This window comes from Acinonyx jubatus, chromosome B1, assembly GCF_027475565.1.
Source record: "Acinonyx jubatus isolate Ajub_Pintada_27869175 chromosome B1, VMU_Ajub_asm_v1.0, whole genome shotgun sequence".
Lineage (NCBI taxonomy): Eukaryota > Metazoa > Chordata > Mammalia > Carnivora > Felidae > Acinonyx > Acinonyx jubatus.
The window spans coordinates 20,560,534-20,588,140 of NC_069382.1; the positions used below are offsets into that span (position 1 = coordinate 20,560,534).

Sequence of the window (27,607 nt, forward strand, 5' to 3'; positions counted from 1 at the left end):
ACTTCACCTGCTGTATGTGGATTAGTACTTCTGGGAAAGCTGAAAATTATATAAAATCACTGAGCAAACCACTTGTCCTAAAAAGGGAGAGTCCTTCAACAGGGTCTTTCTTTCTTTCTTATTATTATTTGTTTTTGTTTTGTTTACTTATTTTTTGAGAGAGAGAGAGAGAGAAAGAGAAAAAGCATGCTGGTGAGCAAGCTGGGGAGGGGCAGAGAGAGAGGGAGACACAGAATCCTTAACAGGCTCCAGGCTCTGAGCTGTCAGCACAAAGCCCAATGTGGGGCTCAAACCCACGAATCGTGAGGTCACAACCTGAGCCGAAATCAGAAGCTTAACCTACTGAGCCACCTAGGTGCCCCCAACATGGTCTTTCTTTGATTGGTTTGGGTTTTGGGGAACATGGCTTCAAAGTGTAATCCAAACACTGGGAATTATCCTGTTTACAGTTATTATAAAAATCTCTCTGGTGAACTGTATCCTCTCAAAAGCTTTAAATGCATGTTTGCGGTTGCTAAGTACCAAGTAGATGATCTCCTTGAGACTGGAACCTTGGAGAAATGAAGAGAAAGACCCTGTGCCCTGTTAATACTCTAGGCAAATAGTTAGGAATCCCTGGAAAAACAAAGATGAGACATAGCTTTGGAGACAAAAGAAAAGTTATTTTAGGCCCCCACCTCTTTTCGTGACCTGTACACCATCAACTAGGTCTACTTGCCCAAGGAGCACTTCTTGCAGAACTTCCTAGAAGGCATTTGGATTGCAAAGGAATGCAAAAAACCTCAGTAGTTAAGGACTTTAAGGAAAGAAAAGCGAATGCAACATGCAACATTCTCTACCAGGCAAGGAAATAGCTTAACCAGATCAGAGACAATAAATCAACCTCCCAGTGTTGGTTTAAAAGTACAAAAAAAAGTTGACTGAAGGCACATTCTTTCTTCAGTCTTCTTCGTTTTTTGTTTTGTTTTTGTTTTTTTTGCAGGATTTAAAGCTTATTTATTTACTTAGAGAGAGAGAGAGAGAGAGAGAGAGGGAGAGAGAGAGAATGGGGGGGACAAGGGGAGGGAGAGAGAGAAAGAGAGAATCCCAAGCAGGCTCTTTGGGGCTTGATCTCATGAACTGTAAGATCGTTACCTGATCCACAATCAAGAGTTGACCGCTTAACTGACTGAGCCACCCAGGTGCCCCTTTTTTGCAGTGTTTTACCTCCGCGTTGAGCACTGGGACAGCAGACTAACTTGGAGCCAGAGAATTAATGATGCTGACCCTTGCTGGTCCTTGTAACTTCAATCAACTTGGCCTCTGTCAACTTAGGGTGACTTTTGCCAATTCTGTACTGAACTCTCCTTCGATAGGCTCCTCCACCAATACACATGCACCCTTAGCTTAAAACTTTTCTTAATTTTGTTGTTCAGACAGACACTGCTTTGGGAAATATCTCCAGTGTTTTCCTTATTTGTTGCAAGTAAAATTCTTCCTTTTCCACTCTTTCAGGTGGTTCTATCTTTTGACTACACCCAAGAGGTGAGTTCAGTTTCAGGTTACAGTATCAAGGTGTTAAGCAAAAAAGCCAAGACCTGTGGATGTCACAAGAAGGAACAACAAAAACTTCTTGAACTTCAGAGCCACAGCTGAGAGAGGCACTAATGCCTTAAATTTTGACCACAACTCCTGGTTAAGCTGAGAATTTGATCAAAAAGGGAATGATTGTTAAAGTAATCTACCTAATAAAACTCCTTGCCCTTCCACCTAAGGGAAGGTGACCTTACCTGAAACAGTCCTTTCCTTTTGCTAACTTACTTGCCCCACTCTCCTTCGTATAAAAACCTTCCATTTTGTACAACTCCTTGGAGCTCCCCTCTACTTACTTGCTAGATAGGATAGTACCCAATTCATGAATTAAATAAAGCCAAATAGATCTTCAAATTTAACTCAGTTGAATTTTGTTTTTTAACAATCTGTTGACACTTTCCATCAGTCACATCACCATCTTCTGTGAAAACTAGGCATTAAGCTAAGGAGGTTGGGCTTTTCTGGGCAAGAGTCAGGAAACTACTGAAAGGAATATATGGTCAAATTTGAATTTTAGAAAGGTTATTCTTGTGGCCATGTAGAAGAAAATAATTAAAACTGAAATCAGAAAATAGTTAGAACCCAGCGTAGTAGGAATGGACTGAGTGATGGATAACCAGGTTTTTGACTTAGGGAGCAGACAGTAGACAGCTTGGAAGGAGTTCAGGGGGAGAAAGGGAAGAGTGGATGTGGCTGGATTTAACTAGCAATAGGGAAAAAACTGTATGCTTAATTTTTTAAAATAGGTATGGACTGATGCTACTAAGGGGAAAATTAACTAGAGGTAGTACTTGAGCTGTTACGATCCACTTAGGAAAAATTTTCTTAAATAGTATTATGATGCATTATGTCATATACTCTGCAACTGTAATTTTTAATCACTGGTTATAAATGGACTATGTCAGATAATATATCAAATTAAGATTCATTTAATTATGGGACTATTTGCCATACATAACTTTAAAGTTCATTGTAAGAGCTCAATGTTTCTTTATGGAGTCACAGAGTTCACATTTTATAGACCTCTGCAGCTTCCATAGGCTAAGGCATAGCAAATTCTTGTAGGATTTTTTATTGTAACAAGTTATTAAGGTGGTTTTCTTCCATAAGAAGTTTTAATCTCAAGTACTTATAAAAGATAAAGTACCATCGCTTGTAGTACAATAGGGAGTAACTGTAACCTGGGAAATGGAGACAGGAAAGCCCAGGGAAGGAGGCACCTACTCCCCAGGTCAAAGCAAATGTTGCTATATGGAAGAACTATTGTCAGATCTTCCAGATCTCTTTATTTTAAAAGAAAAGTTGGAGGGGGAAGGGGCTATATAGCAAATCTCTAAATCTGCTACTCAATTTTGTCGTGAGTCTAAAAGTGCTGTATAAATAAAGTCTTATTTTTTTTTTTGAAAGTTGAAAATTTGGGTATTTGAATAAAAATATCTCAAATTATACATGCCAGCAATGGACCGATATTTTAAAAAATACGTAATATTGAAACAGATTAAAAACACATACACATACCCTTTCATTATAGATTTGTTGTGTTACCAAGTTCATGTAGGAGTCCTTCTGAGCCAACACTTAAATCTATAGAAAAAAATTATGGAATTTAGGTTTACTCAGAAACCTATGAGGTTAGAGGAGAAAGTCTTATAAACTGTGAGCAAGGGGTTAAACTTAACAGTTATAGGGTAGAAAACTATACAGTAGGAGACTCTCCAAGGAAGTTATAAGGCTAAAGGTTTGGGCAATCAGAATAATGGTATCCAGGGATTGTAGGCAAAGAAAATTTCAAAATAATTTACAAAGACTATGTAGACTGGCACCATTATTTTTAAGAAACAAAAATAAAATCATTGTCATTTACAGAGTACCTACTAGTTTCCTTACATGTGATCTATCTAAAATCCTTCAAAACAGGTACATTTCATTTGCGAGGAAACTATCCAAAATGGACTTGCTTACTGAATGGCAAGTCAGAAGTATTCCTGACAGAGGCAAATGAGTTATAGGTGGGCTTGTGAAGGATTCACAAACAATAAGCTGGCAAGACGCATACAGGCTAGGAAGCAAAGGTTCCATGCATACTGATTCTATGCGGTAGAAAGCAGGAATGTAATTCGCCATATGCTCACATTGTACCAGGTACTCTAATAAATGTTCATATAAAACACTGAAATATTAACACTCTTTCATTCATGCCAGGAATCACAATTCCTGATTTTACAGATGGGAACTGGAGGCTCAGAGAAGTTGAGTAACTGGCCAAAAGGTCACATTGCCATTGTGTGTTAGAGCCAAACTGGAATCCAGGTCAGTTTGATGACAAAGCTTTCATTCACCTAAGTCAGGCTGCTTTTTCCAATGTCAATGATTTTTGCGTACTTCCATTTATGTTGCTCAAATTCATTTTGTCTTTTATCTCTAAGACAGTGCTCATATCCAGGAACCTGAGGAACCAACACAGACTTTCACAGCTGGGCAGGGCAGTAAGAGATCAGGCAGTTAATCCTCTTACTTCAGGGGTCCCTAAGGCTTATTAAGGTTACACGAGCATCCAGTGTTGCAATGCTGTTAATGATCTATCAGTGACTCCTAACTGCTGGTTCAGAGCCTCTTTCTTTAAGACTATTCATCATAATATAGGGAAAAAGAAAAAAAGCAATCCTGACAAACATAATAACTCCCAATTAGATTTTCTTATTTAATATAAAATAAAAATAGCACCAGAATTACCATGTTATTATTAAATGAATGCAAAAGTCTTTTACTTGAGAGACCTGATATCCCTAACTAAAAGGAAATAAAGATTACTATTTGTATAACTTTGAAATTACATAATTACCATTTCCAACACCCTTCCAAATTATTGTTTTAGAGCTAAAGAAAGAAAATAGCTAATTAACTTAAATATTGTTAAGAGAGGAGAAACCAGGATAGTTAGAACAGTTAACTGTTAAGACCATCAGTTTTCAGTATGTTCTGGTTGTAGTACAATGCAGGGAAATAATTAACAGCTTCACTCCTGAAGCATCTTTAAATATTGGGATTAGAGAGTATCACTTGGGATAGTTTCAATTTCAAGTCCTGTAACTGAAAACCCAGGTTGAAAGGGGCTTAAACAGTAAGGGGTCATTAATCCTGAAGAAGAGTAAGTCCAGAGTCATCAAACGTTCCAAAATTGGTTAATTCAGCATCACAGTATTATCATGAACATTCCATCTTTCTACTCTACCACATTCAGTAGTTAGCCTGCCTTTCATGATCCAAGCAGTTCCAGACGTCCCATGAAGAGAAGAATTTCCTTTTAGACATCTCTATTACTCAGAAAATGTTTTGAGCAGCTAGCTCCCCAGCAGACTTCTCCAACTCCCGTGGAGCGAGATTAGGTCAAGAGTCCTGCTTCCACAATAACTTGCAGGGTAAATGATTGGCTTAAACAATCATTATTTGCCTCCTGGAGTTGAAAGAGCACAGCCTCCCTTAAGTATGTGATCCTGCAGACTGGGAAAGCAGATTAAAACTGTTGTTCTTTCAATAAGTAGAGGGGGGTGGATTAGGGTGGGAAACGAAAAGTTTCCTTCAGAGTGTGCTTCTTTAGGAAGTAGAAGAAACAACAGAATTAATTGTACTCCTGCCCACAAAGATAAGAATGTCAGTGGTAAAATGAATACTGTGATCACTGTTATTCATAAGGTGGAATCTATTACTCGAGCCTACCCTACATAACTTCCAGTTTCCATTTGCATACCAGACAAATATGTTATTATGCTTTGGTTAAAACTTTTGTTTGTCATCTATGACAGTTTCCCATTTGCCCTGACTTACCAGTAAGATTAACATGAGAAAATACACATAAAATGCAGCTAAACTTTAGGAGAGGCCTGAGAAAGATGAGGTAAAAATTTCCTAAAGTACCTAAAAAAGGAGTTTACATTCATTTAAGGAAGGGAATCGAACAGACTATTTCCTGAAATGGAATTTTTTTAATTGTAAGGAGTTAAAAAAGAAGGTAAGAGTTGGAAGGTGTAAGAAAGAACGGGGTTATTGAGGAGGGCAGAAGCTGGATACTTTCCTTGCTAGGAAAGAGCTGCTGACCTTATATCTGAAGAAGGGATAGAGTACGAAACATTAGGGAAGTGGGCCTAATCTCACATGCAACGAGATATTGATATTCGTAATTTAGGAAGCTTTTGTGTTATTCATTAAAATATCATCTGAGATACTCTTTCAACTTTTGCAGAGGGCACCTTCAGATTCACCAATCACAGTGTCTTACTGAACAAAAATCTTTATAAGTTGTAGTAGTGAATTTGGCTACTGAAGCAACATATTGTCATATACTGCATAGATAGATCATTTTCACCAACTAGCTTTAAGATGTATGTCCTGAGTTCAAATGGCAGATTTAACAAGAACAGATGGATGACACTTTTTTCTGGCACTGTACTATTCTCTGAAAACTGGAAATACGTGACCTAATCATCCCCAGAATTATCCAAGTATAGTTTATAAATGTGAAATATTTCAATAAAATGAAACTGCATGTATTTTTATAAAAGAACTTAAAAGCTTAAGCCAATTTCAGAACTCCTTAGATTAGCAAATCTTATTTTAGAATGTCACCTTAATTGGGAAACCAAAAAAACCCACAAGAAAGTTCAGATCAGTTACTTCCCTTATTTACTACCCTTAGCAGCAAGAGGCTTTAGAGTATTTAAAAAAGTCAACGCCAACCTCAAAGAATAAAAATTTGCCAGCAGTGAGAATATTCAACGGTATCTATTAAAGACTTTAAAGTAATTAATTCCAAGGTGTGGTTCTACTATTTTAGCAATAGTAGTACTGGTTCAGTATATAGACAGTCTTCCAATGTGATACTAAGAAGACAAGCTTTAGTTATGTTCCTTCAAAATGAGTCAACTTATTTTATAAGCATATCTTGTAACAGTAGCTCTTACAGGTTAAGACAGAACACGAAAATAAGGCTGATTTGAAAAAAAAATTAAGACTGATTTTTAAGAACTCTGTGACAAAGCCACCACTCAAACAAATGGCATGACACTCTCTTCTGTTCAATACCATATATTTTCACCTTTTGAAAGTTCTCAACAAGCAGAACAATTGAGACAAAGAACTGAGAAACATCTGAAGTTCAATCAGCAATAGCCCTTAATTTAGCCATACTAATTTTGCTGTGAATTTTTCTTTTAACAACATATTTAATTTAAAACTACTCTACACTGTAACTTCCTTGCTTGGGAAAAATTATTAGAGTAACAGAAAAAAATGGCCCTTAAGAGCTCATTCAACAGGAATTAATTTTATGGCCTCATATATCTTTTAAATGCATGAAAAGTCCATTTAAAGAAGACTTGGGTTTGACTGATGTTGGCATCTTTACATTAAAAGACATGTTGTGACATTGTTCAGTAACGAAACTTGCATAATTCATATAAAGAGGCAGTTCCAAATTTTGTAAGCCATTAGAGGCCACAAACATTTGCAAAAGGCTGAAGTTTACAGTAAAAACCTCTGAAATAATTTGAATTGCAATATATTTCTAACCTGACCATGCTGAAGTGACAAACTCGTTAAGACAACAAATTAACATGAATAGAAGGCAATTCCTGAGTGTGGGAGCAAGAATAAAGTGACAAATGGAGACTGGAAGTTTGTCAAATTGGGGGAGGCTGTGGGAAGAGGGTAAATCTTAACGACTTAGGACGATCGAGTTTGTCATTCCCAGCCGAAAAGAACTCACTAATAAAACCTTTGGTTTCTCTTTCCTTTTGTTACTTTTTTTTTTCCTCCAAAAACTTTTACACTCTGTGAAACCTGGAGATTACTCTTCTTTTTAGCCAAGTAGAGTACTTTGACAATTCTGCCAACGTGGCAATCAGATGGGCAAGGGGAAAAGCTAGTGAGGAAGCAAAGAAAGGGATACTAGTTACAGAACATAAGACAGATTAAAGCCAGCAGTGATGTGTCAGGAGGGATGAGTAAATCGAAATTGGAAGGGCTGAGCCGTGGTGAGGCAAGAGAGAGCAAGAAAGGGTCCAGAAGGAAATCCTGAACATGGGTCAGGGATAGGAGAGCAAGGGGGTGACTCAGGACAAAGGGGAATAGGTCAAAAGGAGGCTGCTGGCGGGCAGTAGGCCTGAGGAGCTGTGAGTGTGGCGAGGACCAGCCCACCCTCCCGCCCTACTTTCTCCTCCGGTCGGCGAGGCAGCGACCAGTCACCTGGAGTGTGAATTCCGGAGGGACTCTATGAGGCGCTGCTTCTGCTGCTGGAGGCTGGTGAGGCCACCGGGGGACCCAGCTGCGGAGGAGGAAGCGCTCTTGGTCAGGGGAAAGAGCCAGCTCATCCTCCACGGGTCCCCGGGCCCGAGGCCCTAGACGGCTCTGGCCTGCTTCTCCCAGCTGCTCAACCCGGTGGTTCCCCAGCGGCAGGAGGAGCAGTCCGAGACGTCCGAGTCCCAAGTACCGGGCGGCCGCGTCTTCTCCTAAGCAAGCCAGCTGAGGGGTCCTTGCGTCCTGGGCGAACCACTATGACTGTGGGCAGCTAGAGGAAAGTAGCCGCCCGGGACAAGCAGCGCTACCTTCACGGTCCAGACACCCAAACCAATCAGCCCGGCAGCCCAACCGCTCGGTGCTCCACCACCCCTGCTTCCGTCACCAGCGTGCTCCGCCCCCTTTGCGTGGCGCGTCATCACCTAGCGCCCCCGCCAGGACGTGCGAGAAGCGACGGCGCAGCACGGAGCGACGCAGCCCCGGCTCCCCTTTCCCCCTTGCTGGGCGCGAGGTGTCTATGGGGCACCCGCTGCTGCCGCCGCTACCGCCACCGCCACCGCCGCTGGTTGCTGTCTCTATGGCGAGGAGGAGGAGGAGGAGCGCGAGCTCAGCGACACAAGTAGATCTTGCGTCTGCCGGGGGGAGGGGCGGATTGGGGAAGTCGAAAGGGGGCGGGAACGATGAACCGGAGAGGGTGAGAGATGGCGCCAGCTGGAACGCGGCAGGCGAAGGAAAGAGCTAGGCGGCGGGTGGAAGGGGGCAGGGTAACGGACTGAGGGTATGTCAAGGGGGTGGCGCGGGGTGATGACGTAAAGGCTTTGTACCTGGGGCTTCGACGCTGTTGGACGGAAATTGGGAGTGGAGGGCGGTGGCCTAGATCCTCAGCTCCTCGTATTTCTTCTCGCAACAGTTCTTTGGAGTCAGTCTGGCTCCAGTAAATGGTTATCAAGCACCTTCACACTGGCCCTCTGCCAGGGAAGAGAGTTATCTATGACTTGAATGCCTCTGTGCTGTTCTCTCATTTCTTTGGGAGGCTGCAGTACGGAGATTCTGTCCAGTAATGAGAAGGCCTCTGGTGCCTCCTCGGGGCTTCTGGAATTGTTGTAGAGAGAGAGAGGTGGAGAAAGCATTGTTAAGCGACAGGGTCTTGCTGAAGTGTGTGTGTGTGGCTGGGTGTGTGTGTTTAGCGGAGGGGGAGGGTAATATAGGAGCGGGGGTTCCCTGGATCTTTAGTTTCTGTTCTTGCAGCAGTCCAGGTTACATTTGTGACTGAAGTGTTGGCGGGGGTGGGGGGGGGGGGAATCATAATTCCCTTTCTTACCCTTGTTTGTTAGGATTTTTCAAACTACTGTGAAAAAATTAAGGAGCATTTGTAATTTTCCTGTCCCAAAATCAAAATGTTGGTCTGTAATCTATCATTATGTACCGTGATACTGTGTTTATGGACCAAAAACGTGAGATGTGTGTTTGGTAACCAGGGAAAAAAAATGCTGTGGTTTTAGGAAATTAGAAACAATTTGAAATGCATATTGTCTATTGTTTCCTTTCTTTTTCCTTCCCGCAGTTATGGACATTCAAATAGTTTCTGTGGCTGTTAGTTATTTTTCAGATAGATTTTGTTTGTTTTCGTTGTTGTTGGTTTACTAAAAAGTCCCTTCCAATCTGACTTGAATAAATGCCAGTAAAGTAGATTTTGTAATCAAATCAGATTTTGAATGTTCTATTAGTGAGTAAAAGCAAACACTACAGTTTTCCTAGTGACATCTGATCTTGTCACATGTGTATCAGTATTTAGCTTTTCATTTTTTATCTGGAAATGGATGTCTTTATAAAATTTTATCCAGGGAGTGAGTTGAATTCAAAGCAGTCTTCAATTAATGGAAAGTTTTTAAAAAATGATTAGTATGTAGACATAAAAAAATACTGTTTTTACTTAATATTGATATTAGAACCAGAAAAACCTATGTTGTGGTTCTTTTTTCCTTACCGATTAGTTATGTGCTTTTAGACAAGTCACTTCCCAAACTGATTTACATATGAGTCAAAGACTTCGAATAAATAATCTTTTAGATTTGTATCAACTCAATTAGTCTGTGATTCAGATTTCTGATATTGCTGGTTTTTATTTTGGTTTTTATTTTGACAGGTACAAAAATAAAGGATACAATATTTTATGAAACAAACAAATCTTCAATCAAGTATAACATTTTGATGCTTGGCATCTAGACTTCTTGTGCCCTCACTATGCCAGCAGCAACTGTAGATCATAGCCAAAGAATTTGTGAAGTTTGGGCTTGCAACCTGGATGAAGAGATGAAGAAAATTCGTCAAGTTATCCGAAAATACAATTATGTTGCTATGGTATGCCTATGATCAAATCCTTAAAATGTTTCTTATAAGAGGGGAAGAGGGTTTTGAAAAGTCTTGAATTCAACCCATCTGGTTGATTTTTTTTTTTTAGGGCTTAACTTAATTATAAAAAGAAATTTTGTCAATTTCGTCCAGCCAGAGATCACCTGGAACACATCTGCAATGGGACAAATTGGGTTATTACTCATTGCAGTGAGGGAAAATGCATACCACTGGAACCATGGGACATTTGAGTAAGAGTGTTAGAAAAGACTTATAGGATTTGGGCTTGTGTCAGGTGGTTTTAAGGATTAAGGAAGCAGGGCCTTGCTCTGAATTGGATGCTGTTGGGAAGCTGGGATAACTTTGTGACAGGGTATCTTAATAAGGCCAAACAAGGATGAGAGAAGACTAGAGTGAGACTAAAGCTATAAAGAAGCAGCGGTTACTTATATTAGCCAAGGTAGAAGAATGTTTGATCAGTTTTGTGGTTTGGACAATGTTTATGTTTTTGTCTGTGTTCAGTCATGATTAGAGTGGTCTTGTCTGGTGTTAAAGTGTGAAACTGTTTATATTCGGCAGAACAGTAGAACCTAGCTGTGAGTGCCAGTTCAGCTCCTAGCAACACTAAGGCTAACTGATAATACCAGATGAGCACCACACTCAAAAGCTTGGGAGCTCCTGCATGTCTTTCTGAAAAAAAAAAAAAGATCTCCCAGTGAAATATTATTGACCTGTGGTTTTTTCTTGTTCTTGTTTGAATCATCATTGGAGTTGCATGAACACACTGTGCTGTTAAGCATCTCTGCTTTTGCACTTATTATTCAATCTATCTAGATCGTCTATTCAGTTAGTTTTGCTGCTTTACTACTGTATCTTGTCCATATGTTAGTTATTGTACTGTTTTCTAGATTGTAAGTTCTGTGAACAATGGGTTATTCTCTTAGTCATCCTCACGACACACACAGCATAACACATAGCGTCCAGTAAAGTGGTTGTTGAGTTGGACTAAATTTAGAGAGGTTTTAATTTCTTTACTGTTTCTTAGGGACTTGATATTCAGATTTTTTCTTAGGTTTTCAGTTTGAGTTTTAAAACTAAAGTGATGTATGATAGTATCCTCTTCTCAGTATTTTTAATGCAAATAAGTGCGTTTGTGTGTGTAGGGGCAGGTTGACTGGTAAAAAAACAAATATTTGAGTGAACACATATAACCTATTTAATAAAGGTGTATTTACCCATAATTAGAAATGGTTTTTTTTTTTAAGTCCCACAAAATAGAGACATGATAACATTCTACAAGAATAAGTGGCTATCATGCAGTTTTTGATGACATGCTTTCCCTAGAGTATAAAGACGGAGTACTGTCTTAGCCCAAGAAGTGACAGGGTTTTGGTGCTTAGACAAACCTGGTCTGAGAGAAACAATTGGAGAGTATGATGAATTTTCCATTTTTATTAACCAGTTCTTCATTGATTTTAATGCTGGCATTCTGTGGGCATAGTTTCACATACCCCTTGAAAAACATGAATGTATGATTTTTCCCCTTTCTTTGGGAATAGAGTACTTGGTTGCGTTTAGCATTCATATCTTATACATAGTAATTTTTTATGGATGTGATATTTAATATTAAAAGCCATTAAATTTGTAGAGTTTTATGGTTTTAAAAAGTAACAATTTTCATAGTTAAAAGGTAATTTGTAATTGAATATGAATGTATAGAATATTCTCTAGAATGGGATTCTTTGACTTGTACCAAAAATGATTTATTCTAACAATCTGTGGATTGTGGTTTTGACCATTTGGTAAATAATGAATCTTAAAACTATTTTACAGGATACCGAGTTTCCAGGTGTGGTTGCGAGACCTATTGGAGAATTCAGGAGCAATGCTGACTATCAGTACCAACTATTGCGATGTAATGTAGACTTGTTAAAGATAATTCAGCTAGGACTGACATTTATGAATGAGCAAGGAGAATACCCTCCAGGAACTTCAACTTGGCAGTTTAATTTTAAATTTAATTTGACGTAAGTGGGAAACAAATATAACCCAAACTCTTTTTAGCTTAATTGTAGAAATTGATTTCCCTCATGTATGGTGAATGAAATGCTAACTGAATTTGGCTCAGTTATCCTATAAATATTTAAAGCTTAAAATTCAAAAGATTAGATTTCTTATGGGATAAAAAAATTAGGATACAGGAGACTTAATATTCAAATACTTTGAATTATAGGGATGTTATTTGAAAAGTATGACTACCACTTTTTTTGAAATTTGGAAAACCTTGGGTATTGAACATACTTCTTGATAGAAAAAATAACGTTGCATTAGTTTTACTTTTAAACTTTGTGTGCAGTTTGAAATGTATATCTTTGTTGTAGTGGTTATCCCTGTGAAGAGATTTTTATCACAGTCAGACTCCAGTTTACGAATTGATTACATGTTAAAAGTAGTAAGACATTTCTTGGAAACTTGGGTGCAGTTTCCGGTGAAATCAGTGTTATATAATATAGTCCCAGATCAGCCCAAAAAAACCTCTTGTAGCTTACCTATTGGAGAGAGAAAGGTATCCTTGAACTTGGTATTTCTTTCAGAAACAGTTCAGAATCTGCAGTATTCTGAATCTAGAATCTGAATTCTGACTCAAGACTTAGGTTAAAACCCAGTTTCCTTACTTGTAGTACTTCTGTATCATTAGTAAGAGTAGTGTTGATAGCTTAGGGAAGTTTAGAGTGGTGTTGGGTGAGGGCAGATTGTTTACAAACTTAGTGTGAGGTGGGGAAATGTTTAATATGTTCTTATTAAGTTATGATACTCTAGCATATCCTTCTGTTTGACAGCTTGTACTTGTGTAATATGATCTTATATCTGGTTTAAAAAATAGTAAAAGAAGCTGTGGGACATTTAATAGTAGTGCCAGTGTAAGAACCTCCCATTGTCTGTACAATAATCTGATAGTTAGCATATCAGATCTAAAAAGCAGGGCTGGTGATTTTAGAGAGTAGGGTCAGTGGTATACTATGACTTCTAATTACATAATGTTTAGCCTCACTCTTTGTTTTACTTTGTTGGATTTCATAATGTATGCCTGAACCTTCTCAAGGGTAAAAAGTACTCCTGTCTATTCAAACTGGTAATAATCTTTTATAAGTACTACAAAAGATAACTGTTTTTAAAATTACTTCTTAGCCATTTCATTTGTTCCATGTTACTTTTTCCCCAAGCTGATAATTAGGACATTGTTTTTTAACTAAGTTATTGTTGTGATGCAAATACATGAGTAGGAAGTAACCCTTCCCTGTCTTAATTTTGGTAAAATTGACATTTTCCTTTTTTAGAAACATCGTTGTCATAATAACAACTGCCTTATTGCAATCTTTGAAGGACTTTTTTTCTTTAAGTTTTTTTTTTTTCAACGTTTATTTATTTTTGGAACAGAGAGAGACAGAGCATGAACGGGGGAGGGGCAGAGAGAGAGGGAGACACAGAATCGGAAACAGGCTCCAGGCTCTGAGCCATCAGCCCAGAGCCCGACGCGGGGCTCGAACTCACGGACCGCGAGATCGTGACCTGGCTGAAGTCGGACGCTTAACCGACTGCGCCACCCAGGCGCCCCTGAAGGACTTTTTTTCTTATACAGAGAGGGCTGCTTGTTATCAAATTTATACTAATTTATTCCATTTATACTAATGTTAATGTCTGAGAAGAAGTTTAAGGAGAAGAATATAGTGAATCATGTTATTTAAGTAGAACCGATTAATTGGAAGGTAAACCTGGGACTACCTAATGTGGAGATAGAGTACCATGAATAGAATCTTGGATATTTTAAAGAAAGATGAAAATTGACTTTTTTATTGAGTGCCTAGATGTGTCAGCTGTGCTAGGCATCAGGGATATAGTGTTGAGGAAAGTTGCTCGTGGTCTTTATAACTTAGCATTTCTGTAACTTGGCTGTCTGCTCTCCACCTGCCAAAGTCTGAGAATCAGAATTGTTAGATAATGATCAGTGTATGGGAATTCCCTCCAAACTGAATTTGGAGTTGATACGTAGAATGACAAATGAAATGAGATACTGACGAGCTGTGCAGAAGAAAAGCTCTCTCAAAGGAGATGGGAACGAATTTCTAAAAAGTCATCAGTTTGATGGTCATGGTAATTCTTGGTATTTGAGAGAATCATTTGAATAGTGTAGTAGAGGTTATAGGAGATTGTGGGTTCAGTGGTAACAGAAAGGAAGGTGATAATTCATTTAAGGAAAGTGGCTGTGAAAAGGACAAATAGAGACCACCGTAAGTAGACAGGACAGCAGAATCAAACAGGGTGGTTTTGATTTTGTTTGACAGATAGTGCACAGGCATTTGAAGGCTAAAGAGCAGTTGTCAGGTGTGGACATGCAGGCTCTTTCTAGTGTCTTTCAGGTAGCCTTTGCAGATTTTTGGAGCATATTGTGTGTTCTTGGTTTGAGTTCATTAAATATTAAGTTTAGTAATCCTCTGTGTACTTGTGACAATCTGTATTCTAGTTTGCCTTTGCTCATTTTAGTGTAAGCTTAGATATTAAAGTATGCATGTTTTAAAATGTAAAATACATGTTGAACCAGGAATGATTGAGGTTGGAAGGCATTTCCAAATTGAATCTTTAATCTGCTGTGTTTAAAATTGTGAATTTGTGTAGTAGGTTAAGTTTATACTTGTAGGTATGTCAAAAAAGTAGGGGCACCTGGTTTGCTCAGTCAGTAGAGGATGTGACTCTTGATCTCGGAGTCATGAGTTCAAGCCCCACGTTGAGCATGGAACCTGCTTTGAAAAAATGGTGAAAAGATATATATTTATTGAATTTAACATACCTAGTTAAGTTAGTTTCTGTTTTTAGGATATTATTTGAGATGAGTAGCCTTGTATCTGCTTTTTGGGAAAACCTTTTTTAGAGATTTGTACATGACTTTTCATTCCTGTTCAGTTATTAAAACTGGCTATTTTGCCACCTTGACTTTGATAGTGTTAGGAGAAATGACATTACTGTTCATTGTTGTTCTGAACAGATTGCTGTAATCAGTAGGCCAACCCTGCACCTGCAGCAGTTCTTACAGTTTTGACTAGACTGTATTTTAACTCTTTGTTGAGATTTGCATAGTTTAATATTTTTCTATGCTTACTGGGATTTTTGAGGGTAGGGAATGATTTCAAAACTTGAAATGGATACTGTGGGAAAGGGACAGTCTGTTGATTTGGAGAATTGAGTTGTAGCAATTATGAAGCTTCCCTTACCAACAAATTTTCTTCATCCTATTTAGAGATTTATTAGCCTACCTGTATGGAGCTTCCAGCTTTCTCTCTAATGAGTTGGGCATTATAAAACATAAAATTGGTTCCAAATTTTAAAATATTTATCCAAAGAAATTAAATGACAGTACATTAACTTAATCTGAGTTATGTGAATTGTACAGAAAAAAAGAGATGATTTTGGTTGGTTATAATTTGCTAAAGCATGCCTCTCCTTGCAAGCATCAGAGGTTGATGAGTGGGATGTTAGTTGTTTAGAGTACGTATATATATTTTTTAGGATTATTTTTTATTTACTTATTCTGAGAGCACACATGCGAGTGCAGGGAGGGGCAGAGAGAGAGGATCCCAAGCAGGCTCCATGCTGTCAGCACAGAGCCCGACTTAGGGCTCAGTCCCATGAACCATGAGATTGTGACTTGAGCTGAAACCAAGAGTTGGATTCGTAACTGATGGAGCCACCAAGGCTCCCCAAGGTACACATTTTTAGTGTAATAAGGCCAATAATACCTGTTGTTTAATGAAAAAAACTTTGTGGTAGATTTATTCAGATAGAAATTTTGACATAAAGTGATGATCGCAGTTCCCCTCTGTTTTAAATGTTTCAGTGACTACTTTTGCTATTTTTTAAAAATGTTTATATTAAGGTATAGTTCACATACAATGATATACTGATTGCAGGTGCATAATGTAGTGATTTGACAATTCTGTCACCACAATAAGTGTAGTTACCATCTGTCATCTGTACACATTTTGTTGTGTTATTTTTCAAAGACATTTAGAAGCAAACATTTCTACAGAATAGACCATAAGAATACTTTTCACCTAAGTGTAATGTTTTGTGTTTTTTTTTGGGGGGGGGGGGGTGTTAATTAGTTTTCTTAAAGCTTTTAATAAAGTGATAGAAACCAGTATTCTTGCAACTAAAAAATAAAAATTTAGTGGGCATTGCACAAAATACTTTTCATGTATTTTCCGAAACCTGTACCTTTGTTTTGATCCTTTAACATTTTGGATACGTATGTGTTCGTACTTAGAAATTAGAGATTTCTTCTTGGCTTAAGTAAAATCTTGAAGGATTGGTTTATATTTAGATTTCCTGGCTTGATTTTTGGAAGGTAATTTTCTAGGATTAAGATTGTTAGAAGAAATTATTGCTGTTACAGCAAAGCCTTTCATTTCAAATCTTTTACTGGTTGTTGGAGCCGTTTGAATGGCTCATCATTAGTGAGGGAAGGGATCTCCTTTTTCTTTCCGATGGAATGTAGTTTTAACTTAGCCGCAAAGGATATTTTCCTCTTGGTCTCCTTTCTGGTGCTGCTGGGAGCATGGGAGATGGATATAGGCTGTCACCCCTGTGGCTACAGCTCCATCTGGCAGCAATAAAAAAGGCTGCTGAGACTGAAAGCCCCTGAAAGGAACATGTCTTTTACTTTGAGTGGTAGCCCCTGGTGAGTAGAAGACCTTTTTTTTCAAACTCAGTTAAATTTATTTAACTTGTGAAAGGCTAGTGAAATTGAGCTGTAGTGAAGATTAAAATCTCCCCGTTGGACTGTTTCTGAATGAGGCTTTACTGAATACTTTTCTAAAATAATAATCTTTACATTTAAATTGCATTTTCTTTCATATCTGTGAAGCACTGGAATAATTGGACCCAAGCCAATCTTCTATTTTGTTCTTTCTGGTCCCATAGCTGTTGGATGTAAGTGGGAGAAAACCAGTTTGTTTGAAGAATGGCACTTTTGAAGGTTGTCTTTCTTTTTCTCCTGCCAGGGAGGACATGTATGCCCAGGACTCTATAGAGCTACTAACAACATCTGGCATCCAGTTTAAAAAACATGAGGAGGAAGGAATCGAGACCCAGTACTTCGCAGAACTTCTTATGACATCGGGAGTGGTCCTCTGCGAAGGGGTCAAATGGTTATCATTTCATAGGTAAAAAGATTGCACTGAAAATGGCATTTGTGTTTGCATTTCCTAGCTGCTTCACACCTGGTGTGGGTTACTGTTTCTGCAATTTCAGGCTTCATACCACAAGGAATTGGCTGCCACATAGCAGTCTCCTCTTTTAAGAAGCTAATGTTGGTCTCCTTAAGGTTTCATGTAAAGATACATGATTCATTTTTGCCTATGAGAGCGACGGTATGGCATAGTGGAAAGAGTAAGGCTGGAAAAGTAGATCTGGTTTAAATCCAGCAGTGCCATTTGGAATCAGTGTTACCAAGAGTTATTTAACATTTCTGAGCCTTAGAATAAAACCATTCCTGGGGCGCCTGGGTGGCTCAGTTGGTTGAGCATCCGATTTCGGCTCAGGTCATCTCATGGCTTGTGGGTTCGAGCCCCACATCGGGCTCTGTGCTGACAGCTTCGGATTCTGTATCTCCCTCTCTCTCCCTGCCCCTTCCCCTGCTCACGCTCTGTCTCTCTCCTCAGAAGCAAATAAACATCAAAAAAATTAAAGAACAAAACCACTTGTTAAAAAAATATTTAATGCTTACCAGACCAGTGCGAAGCACAGTGATGTAAAATTCTAGGAATTAAGCTGTGACTAAAACAGACCAAAATCCTCATCCTCATGAAGTTTATATTCTGATGGGAGTTGGCAATTTGTTAAAATGAAGGAATTTATATTGTGGTTTGTTAGATGTTAATAAGTGCTATGAAGAAAAAAGCGAAGAGAATGCTAGGGGTGGGTGGGTGTGGTGGATTTTAATTTTTTTTTCAAATAGAGTGATCAGTAAGACATCACCTAGATAGATATCTTGTTTTAATGATCAATAATAACATATTTTGAGCATCTGGTAAAAAGCTTTGCACACAGTAAATTCTCAATAAATGGTCATTTTTAATTCTTTGTTATTATAAAACTGGATTGTTGAAGAGAATTTCTAGGAAGGGAATTAGTTCATTTTGTACCAACAGACTTCCAGATAAGACAAAGAGTTTTCCTATCTAGGTGAACTAAATTAAACTGGAAGCCAGGGAGTAAAAGTGGCCTTGGGAATGATTTTCTTTGACTTTAGCTATGTCTTTAAAAAGGATTGTGTTATGCAGACATTAATATTCTTACGTTGGGTTCATTTCACACATATTTTTAAAAAGTCAGAGTCTCCTGTGTGCTTTAGAATTTCTAGCTCTGGTTTGTGTGGAATGACTTTGGTGAAGGAATATTCATATTGTAAACTCTGCTATAGTACTAAGCAGTAATTTTTGAGTTGGGGGTATTGAACATGCCATTTCTCACCTGTTCTCTCTTCTCTCTTCTCCATTTGAGCCTCTACCTCGGGAGACCAGACCCAAGTCTTTGTTAATTTGAGGAATGTTTTTTCAGTTCTTTTTTTTTTTTTTTTTTACTTTTATGGTCATGACTAGAAAGCATCATCATGTCCTTTTGCTGTATATGATCTATTCTTTGATTCAAAAAGTACTCTGAGAAAATACTGTGTGTTAGACAGTAGGGATATTGACATGAACAAAACCAGAAAGGGTTCATGTCTTCTTAAGAGTGTGGAGTCTAAATTAGACTCTGGTATTTGTCAAGATTTTATTCTAAATGTCATTAACTGTTTTCTTCACATTCTAGCTTATTTCTAGGAGATAAAAACTAGTTTAAGAAATTTATAAATTCCAAATTTTAATACAATCTTTTACTAGCAATAAACAAATGCTATATTGACTTATATTTAGTTAGATAGCAGTTACTTCCTTGCCAATTACCAGAAATGTAAAGGTTTCTGCTGTTGGTATTCATTAGTGGTCTTCAATGGTAAAACTTCCTTCTTTTAAAATTAGAAATAATTCTGAACGTTAAATAGAAATTTTATTTGTATCCCTCCACAAGATATGTTAATAGCATCTCATCAAATATTTACTGAGTTCCAACTAAGTGAAATAAAAGATTTTTTAAAGATATATTTTAAAATGTGATTCCTACCAGACTAGTGGAAAACACAATACATGTATTTTAAAGGGTAGTACAAGAAAACAATCTGTATAAGAAATCACGGGGAGCTAGTCTCTTCAGGGAAGGCATCCTGTAAGAGGTCCTTGAAGAAAAGGTAGACAGGGCAAAAAGGGTGTGTAATTGTGGCACAGGAATGTAGGGAGATACAAAGCTGTGGAAAAAGTTAAACAGTTGAGATAGGAGATCTTGATTGAAAATGTGGGAGTTGGTATTTTATTCTTTGGATAACAGTTCTCAGTGTTTACTACTTTTACTTCTTCCATCTGCAGCATTTCCCTTATTTTATCTTGAGGAGTCATAATGAGATAGGAACAGAATTTTGAGGGAAGAGGTTGATTGATGAAGTCACTTAAGGAAATAAGATACTTCATTAGGGAATTACTCTTTGGATTTTTAAGTATATGACCTCTTTATGTAAAATAATGGTAAGATTTGTAATCTTTTTGCCAGTTCTGCTACCTTTTGACCTTTTTAGCCAGGTTTCCATTCATCTTTATTTTTCCACTTCCATAGTTACTTAAATTTTTTTGAGACATCCATGGGTGGTTTGATACCCTTCTAAAAGAATTCTCCTCTCCGAGGTCATCAGATTGTAATCTAGGGACTGCAGGCTCGGGATGCTAGTATAGTTCTGTGTACTGATGTCTCTGAATGAAAGTGACATGTTCTTATTACTGTTGGTAAGATGATGGTATTTTCCTATTACCATTATAAACATATCTGTTATTCTTGTGTGCATTTTTTAATTTTTTTGGTTGATTCCAAAAAAAATTTTGGTTGATTTTTGAAGACAGTTGTGACTCACTTAAAATTTGTATTGGGAAAAAAAATTATTTTTCTTCATCTCTGGTATTTACGTGCCTCTGTTCTGTATTTAACCCTTTTGTAGTGGTTATGACTTTGGCTATTTAATCAAAATCCTGACCAACTCTAACTTGCCTGAAGAAGAACTTGACTTCTTTGAGATCCTTCGATTATTTTTTCCTGTCATATATGATGTGAAGTACCTCATGAAGAGCTGCAAAAATCTCAAAGTAAGGTTTCAAGTGGCTTTACCTGTAACTCACACACTATTTAGACCGAGTGACTGATAAATGAGATCCTAGCCTGGGATGTTTTTAGCCATATTTTAAGTTTTGAAGTGCAATTACATTATCTTGTCATTTGATTCTATTTGTTGCATAAATAATTCATAAGAAATCCCTTTTCACCGCTTCAGTATACGGGCAGAATAAGTTTTCAACAAAATTCAAACCAAGAGTCAGATTTTCATCATTGCCAGATTGAAAATCCTAACCTACGTGAAAATGTAAGGGCTAGTGAGTTCTCATGCACAAAAATGCAAGTTCTTACTGCCCAACATGCACATAATCTATCCATGCCAGATAAATCTGAGGTGGCCATCAACATGCACCTGTAAATGTGACAGAGTTTTCCCTTCAGCTTGGAGAGAAATTATTTTGTTGCGTCAAGTCATAGGATCATGTTCCTAGGATTACTTTATGTGGCTAAAAAGGTCGTTTTTTTTGTTGTTTGTTTTTCCTGGTCCAAAAGATGTTAAGTTGTTAGTGGTAAGTGCTAGTAAATGTGTAGGTCCTGTCTAGACAGTAGCTTACATCCTGACCCTGCTGAACGTGTGTGTAATAATTTGTTACTCGTGAATAACTTCTTTCCAAAGGAGCATTTCTTTAATAAGTAGAAGTAGAAGTTCCTTCCGTTTGGGAATGAACTTTATTTTGGGAATGGGCTTTATTTTTTTTCAGGGGTGTTTGTATTTAAGCTGCAACTGAAAAGCACATTTCGGTAAAGTGGTGGCTTCGTAGAACCTACGTGAAGGCTGATCACATTTTCTTACCAGGTTTTTAGAAGTGCAAATAAAGTTACACTTATAGGAGATGGTAAAAACTTTCAGAGCTTTACTTTTAGTCAGAAAGAAATACGTTAGGAGCTGAGTAAGGAAACTTTGCTTTTGACAAGTGAACTCAAAATCAGAAGAAAAGTAGCCTTTTGGCCAAAGTTTGCTTCCTTTTTTACAGAATATGGCCTATAACTGGGGACATTTTTAAGGAAGGTTCCTTCATGTTTGTAGCACCCAAGAGCAGCAGAATTCTGTGCAGTTTGAAGAGACTTGCAGCTGTGACTCTAGTGAAGTTGCAGCAGGATAGCCTTATTGCTGTAGGAGCTCAGTCCACCCCCGAAAGTTGCTGAGAATCCATGGCCTCATGGCCATGTTCATTAATCTGGCTTTGGAAATGCTTTTTAAATGTTCATTAATCTGGCTTTGGAAATGCTTTTTAAAATTCGACGTATCTCTACAATGACACTTTTCAGGAACAGAATGAAATCATTGCTCACTGTGTGTACGATATTGGAAAAGTTCTGCACATAGCAGATAATTCTGAATATGCCCTACGTGAGCTGCTGTATTAGATTTAGGTTAACGACAAAGGTGCTTTTTGACCTCCGGTCAGCCTTGCTGAATGACCCTATTCTGTTGCCCTTCTAAGCAGCTGCTAATGATACCTAATCCTCATGTTATTTTTAAGCACAGAAGCAAGTCCCGTCTGTGCACGGCACTGTTTCACGCTGTGAAACAGAGGAGGGTTAGTAGGAATTTGTGCTGCTTTTGTTGTCTGACCCGATCTTTCTTTCATTACTCTCCTCCTATTCTCCCCCCATTATTCTGCTTCCCTCTCTTCCTTCCTCTGTGCTTTTTCTCTTTTATTCTTTTTTCTCTTCCTTCTTTTCACTCTTTCTTTTTTAAGCCTGGCAATATTAACATAAGCAGATATTTAGCAGACCCTTCGAAGGACATATAACTGCATGCTCTTCTTTTTCACAGAACCGTAATTAAGCACTTAGTGAATTTTTAAGGATTTGGCTAGTTATAGCTTTCTTTTGTACAAATTATTTAGATGAAACTATTTAGAGATTGGGAAGAAGCTTAAGAGAATTTGATAGGAGCTGCCGATGGTCAGTTTTCTATTGATGGATGGATTGACTGTGCAGGTACTTAATAAATGTCCCCCAGTATACCTGTTCCCTTGTATAGGATCTTCTCCCCCCATAGTTTCAGCAAAGTTACTTGCCTGTCACATGACTTAAAGCATATGATGAAGATAAATTTTCCCAATTAGGATCTCATCTTCTACTAAATCAGAAGTTTCCCCCATACTCCATGAATAATTTGTAATTCACAGGCTCTTTTTTCTAATCTTCATGAGGTCCATCTTTACATGCTAAAGTCCATTCCTATTTTGGTCAGTGTCTAAGTGATGTAATGTGTGAATTTGGGTATTGTACGGTTTCTGTTTTGACAGACAAGTTTTCTTTCTTCTAGGGTGGTTTACAGGAAGTTGCTGAACAGTTAGAGCTGGAACGGATAGGACCACAGCATCAAGCAGGATCTGATTCGTTGCTCACAGGAATGGCCTTTTTCAAAATGAGAGAAGTATGAAGACATCAGTGCCTTTTTCTCAGTTGGTTGTTAGGTTGAGAACATTAAAAATCTTATGGCAAAAGTGTTTGGGCAATAAGTGTTATTAAATGAAGATACAATTAGAGGTACCATGGAAGTTGTGTCCACCACGCTTGAATGAAAGTATTCAAAAATAAGTCCTCTTGAAATGTAGTTCAGAATGAAATGAAAACAAATGAGTTCTTCATAGACTGGAAAATGAAACAATTTAAACTACTTTAGGAGTCATGTAGCTCCAACTACACTATTTCTTAGATGAGAAAACTGAAGCTTAGAGGCTAGTAACTTTTGTCCAGAGTCTCACACACAATACTAGTGGGCAAACTCCAGCATTCTTTCTGTAGACCACATCAGTGCTGCTCTGCCGAGTCAAGGAGTCTATTCATTAGGTTTCCCCAGCATTGTCTTGTCCAGTAAAACACCATTTGCTTATGCCGTTTTTCAGCACTTGGAGGATTTATAGGGTAGTGCTTATATAGTGCTTTTAGTAGACTGAGTCTGACAAGAGGTTCTGAATTCTCAAGTGGTTAAGTAAATCTGAAGTAGTTGTAGAATCAAAAATCGTAATTGAGCAGAGCCCTATAAGTGGCAACAGACAGACCAAAGCTAGGTATGAAAGAGTGGGATTGAATGAACCCAAGTCTACTCCTAGCTTATGTAATGAAGTGATCTACGCAGGTATACCTCACTGTAAATTAAATGCAAAGAAAAAGTTTTCCTTTTTGCAAAATAGAACTGTAGAATTCTTTTGAGTATATCTTCTTAGACACTAAAGAATTGACTAAGAACTATCTGGAAATTTAAAACTTTTGTAGCAGTGTGTTAATAATAGCGTAATAGTTGTTTGCCAAGTATTGACTCAGAAGTGATTTGGAATGTCTATTCGTGACAAGTAAATACTTTGTTTTGTATTTCTGCCCAGTGCTACATTAGGGAATTAAAACAACCTTTTGGATTTTCAGCTTCGCATTTTAGAAATACCTTAATGGTTCAGTGAATGGTGGATTCTCTGCTACTAATTTGTTATCTTTATTTTTCTTGGCTTCTTCAAGAATAGTAACCTAGTGTGAATGTTCAGATTTTACCGTCCAAAACATGTTTAGGGTTTGATTGTTTTCAGCCAACTCAGCCTTGTATGTAGACAAGGCTACTTGCCTGATGCCTAAACTTTTTCTCCTATCATTGGCTATATTCATTCATTTTCACTGTTAAATTGTTGAATGGAATAAAAATGCCTGCCGTTTTCCCGTGATGACAAATTCTCATTAAACTGGTCTAAACGTTAATAGGAAAGACACACATTTGATACATTTCTTTGTAATCTTTTTCTTTGGTTTCTTTTGAGCTCCGTACTTCTTGAGAACATTAGTCTTACTCATTGAATTTGAAATGTGTGACCTCAAAGGAGCACCATAGGAAAGAGCTATCATTTTAGTTAATGAACAGTCAGTACTTACATTGCTGAAATATAAGTTACCAGTGGTACCTTTTGGTTAAAATTATCTTTTTTTTTTTTCCCCAAAATTCCTTTTTAGATGTTCTTTGAAGATCATATTGATGATGCCAAATATTGTGGTCATTTGTATGGCCTTGGTTCTGGTTCATCCTATGTACAGAATGGCACAGGGAATGCATATGAAGAGGAAGCCAACAAGCAGTCATGACATGAAATAGTCCTTTTATTTTTATTTGAGCTACACACAAGCTTGGATATAGGTTTTATCTCTGGTTGAATCCCTTGAACGATAGATGATACTATTTTTTTTTTTCTTTCATAGCCCATTTTATTTTCTGCCTTCCAGTACTAGTATAACCATTCCTATCTCAGATCTTAATAACTAGAAAAGCATTCAGGTTAAATTTGGCCTTAATATACTTGTTAGCAGGCATGTGTGACAGAGAGTGGGGAAAGCTGCATCATATTGAGTATTTTGATAAACTTTACCTGCTTGGGCTTGGTTTGTTTTTCCCCCTTCGTAAATTAACTAGCACTGACTGTAATTTATTTCCCTGTTTCATGTCTCCCTTCCATTCTACAGGAGTTTTAGCTATTTTGAGATTGTGGACCATCAATTTTGCACTTTAGAGAGTGATTCTGACTCAAATCCTCTGTTTTATCAGAAATTTTGGCTTTTCTTGCTCTTAGCTGGAAAAATGACCATCTGCCAATCTTATACAGTATTTACTTGTTTTTGACCCATGGAAATAGCACACGCATTGTGCAAACGGTTGATTCAGCAAGACTACAAAAAAAAAAAAAAAGACAAAAAAACTACTGAGGAGCTTAGTAACTGCTGTTTCTGTACGTAGTGTTTCATCTTCCAAGCACATCTAGTGTCTGTCAGTGTCTCATTGGCATGTGTAGGCTGCTCTGACCGAAGAATTTTTCAAACCAGCTTTACACCCTTCAGGAACAATCCCTTGTGATTGGATATTTAGTGTCTGCCAGGAAACTGGTATCCAAGATATTGAAGCTGCAGTTATTTTATGATAGCACACTTCCCTTTGATCTGCTTCTTTTTATTCTGTCACTGTTTACCCTGTTTTTAATTTTTAAAAAATTGTATAGCCATGCTTAACAACACTCTTACTTTGTTGATTCCACAAATCAGTTTCTTTAAAGTCCAAAGATAGCAAGTCTTTAGGTATATTTTGTACCAGATTAAATTAGAAGAAGAAAAAATTGTGCTTTCATAGTTGTTACAAAGATGAATAATGCAGAGATTTGGTGCACAACAACAAAATACAAAAATATATTCTATATATAAAGTCATATATATACGTACACACATATGTACATATATATATGTACGTATGTGTGTACGTATATATATGGCTATATATACCTAATAAAATGACCTGAGGAGTGTAATGCTTGTTTATTTTTTTGTGTATATCTTTGCAATCTATTTTATATATATTGACAAGAGAGACTGTGAAATATTTAGCCATGCAGAATATGTGACCAGACCAGAGCATGTGTAGGAAGACATTTTGGTAATCATTAACTCTGCCCTGAAATGATAGACTACAAGTTACGACGTGTGTTATCTACATTTCAATCAGTAATACTAGTAAATCTCCACATATGTTAGCCACATTGGTTTGTTTCCTTTGTACATTCTTTATTCATGATATTAAAATGCTGTAACTGGGTGGTCCTTTTTAAACAAAACGTTATTTGCAAAACAGAGGGTATTATTTGTTTTTAAAGCTTTTGTAAATAAAGGCTTCGGAAATGTTTTCTTATATATGTTGATGACTGGTGATTTTTAAAAATATTTGCAGGATTTTTTTTTTTTTTTTTTTTTAAGCAACTGAACAGAACTCAGTAACTTCTTTATAGCTAATTATTAGTCTCTTACTTGAGCCTTCTGCAGTGCAACACTGTTGGCTTATTCTTTATGAATACCTCAACTAGATGTTAAAATTCATATTTATCTCCTTTCCAAGAATGCATTTACTCTTATTCTGAAAGAGTACATTTGGTATGATTTACTGTGGCTTCTTTTTAAAGCTGACACAATATAGCCGATAATCTGATTGGTTTCCTCTTATTTTGATCTTCACCTCTTTAAAAAAAGGAATTACAAAGATTCCCTTTTGAATAGCCACATAGTTGCTGAATTTCAGAGTCTGTGTCAATTTTATTGTCTTAAGAGGCAATGATATTTTATAACTTCTGTAAGAGGAACATTATGATCTTTACTAAATCTAGCTCTTGGATAGAAGATATTTGGCTGATAGTTTTGTAATGTTCCTGAGCTGTTAATTCTAGATTCCCCATTGTGTTAAATTCTGTTGGGGCAGGTCAGCAAACTGGCCTACAGGCCCAAACCAGCCTGCTGCCTGTGTTTCTATGGCCAGTGAGATGAGAGTGGTTTTTACAGTTTTAAAATGGTTGGAAAAAAAATCAAAAGATTAATACTTACTGACCTGTGAAAATTACATGAAGTTCAACTTTTAGTGTCCATAAATAGTTTTATCAGAATGCAGCCAGACTCATCACTTCTGCACTGTCTATGGCTACTTGTGCACTACAGTGGGAAGGTTGAGTAGCTGCTACAGAAACCGCTTATGGCATTCTCATCATTTCACATTCCTTCTTGGTAAGCTGATGGAGATCCGACGTGCCTTGTATATCTGTACAACAACAGTTTATTATTTCCTCTCTTACCCGTTAATAACCATCATGTCACAACAAGAAAATTGCACTTTGAATGATGTGCCTAGAAGGCACACTGGAGTGTGGATTATTTTACATTATATGGGAAAATACTGTTTATTATGCAACGACACCGTAACTGTGCTGAAAAATACAATGTATGTTGACAAAACCACACCAAGTACTCATCACAACAAGCCAACTACTGGGGAAGCAACAGAATTAGAAAATGTAAAATGGAATAGTTCACCACATCATGATTTCTTCACAAAAGTAAGAAATGAAAATGAGGCTATACCCAAAGTATGTTTATGACTGGCCCGGTTGTTAGTGAAACAAAGCTATTATTTTTTGAAGGCAGTAGCCCAAAGAAATGTGTCTAGAGAAAATTCACAGACTTAGCCTTTGGGAAAAACAGTTGAAGAGTGAGGACACCGGGCACAACATCAACAGTTACTTATAAAATGACAAATGATTTTGATATTTTTTTTCGGCTCTTAGGT

The 27,607-nt window shown here is 37.5% G+C and overlaps 2 protein-coding genes and 1 long non-coding RNA gene across 7 annotated transcripts in view; 1 reads left to right on the top strand and 2 right to left on the bottom strand.

Annotated features, from left to right (window-relative positions):
• The window catches only part of VPS37A (VPS37A subunit of ESCRT-I), a 45,783-nt gene extending 37,534 nt beyond the window's left edge, over positions 1–8,249 (bottom strand). Inside the window, exons 1-2 of one of the 2 annotated variants that reach the window (XM_053216352.1) lie at positions 7,813–7,890; positions 3,091–3,156 (exon numbers count right to left, since the gene is read on the bottom strand). In XM_053216352.1, the coding sequence (XP_053072327.1) occupies positions 3,091–3,098 (8 nt within the window). In that variant the 5' untranslated portion in view covers positions 3,099–3,156; positions 7,813–7,890. Of the gene's footprint in view, positions 1–3,090; positions 3,157–7,812 lie in introns of both variants that reach the window. The other variant, XM_027077245.2, reaches the window with a different exon arrangement.
• Positions 8,250–8,277: 28 nt separating this feature from the next.
• CNOT7 (CCR4-NOT transcription complex subunit 7) lies at positions 8,278–25,752 on the top strand. 4 transcript variants are annotated; one of them, XM_015069645.3, is made up of 7 exons: positions 8,278–8,482; positions 10,010–10,224; positions 12,049–12,242; positions 17,271–17,432; positions 20,351–20,495; positions 22,802–22,912; positions 24,475–25,749. In XM_015069645.3, exons 2-7 carry the CDS (start codon positions 10,108–10,110, stop codon positions 24,601–24,603), a joined length of 858 nt encoding a protein of 285 aa, XP_014925131.2. In that variant the 5' UTR covers positions 8,278–8,482; positions 10,010–10,107; the 3' UTR covers positions 24,604–25,749. The 4 variants fall into 4 exon arrangements, with proteins under 4 accessions (XP_014925131.2, XP_026933050.1, XP_026933049.1 ...); XM_027077248.2 differs by lacking the exon at positions 8,278–8,482 and adding an exon at positions 8,759–8,782 and having other exon boundaries at positions 24,475–25,750; XM_027077249.2 differs by lacking the exon at positions 17,271–17,432 and having other exon boundaries at positions 8,314–8,482; positions 24,475–25,751.
• Positions 24,903–27,338, bottom strand: LOC128314346 (uncharacterized). Its single transcript, XR_008295874.1, has 2 exons — positions 25,764–27,338; positions 24,903–25,697 (listed from the first exon to the last, which is right to left on the bottom strand). It is a non-coding gene; the product is annotated as an uncharacterized LOC128314346 (long non-coding RNA).
• Between the last annotated feature and the right edge of the window lie 269 nt (positions 27,339–27,607).

Coding starts and splice junctions, on each gene's coding strand:
- CNOT7 (XM_015069645.3), top strand. CDS start 10,108: ATGCCAGCAGCAACTGTAGATCATAGCCAAAGAATTTGTGAAGTTTGG. Junction 17,433..20,350: donor AAATGGTTATCATTTCATAG/GTAAAAAGATTG, acceptor ACCCTTTTGTAG/TGGTTATGACTTTGGCTATT. Junction 20,496..22,801: donor AGAGCTGCAAAAATCTCAAA/GTAAGGTTTCAA, acceptor TCTTTCTTCTAG/GGTGGTTTACAGGAAGTTGC.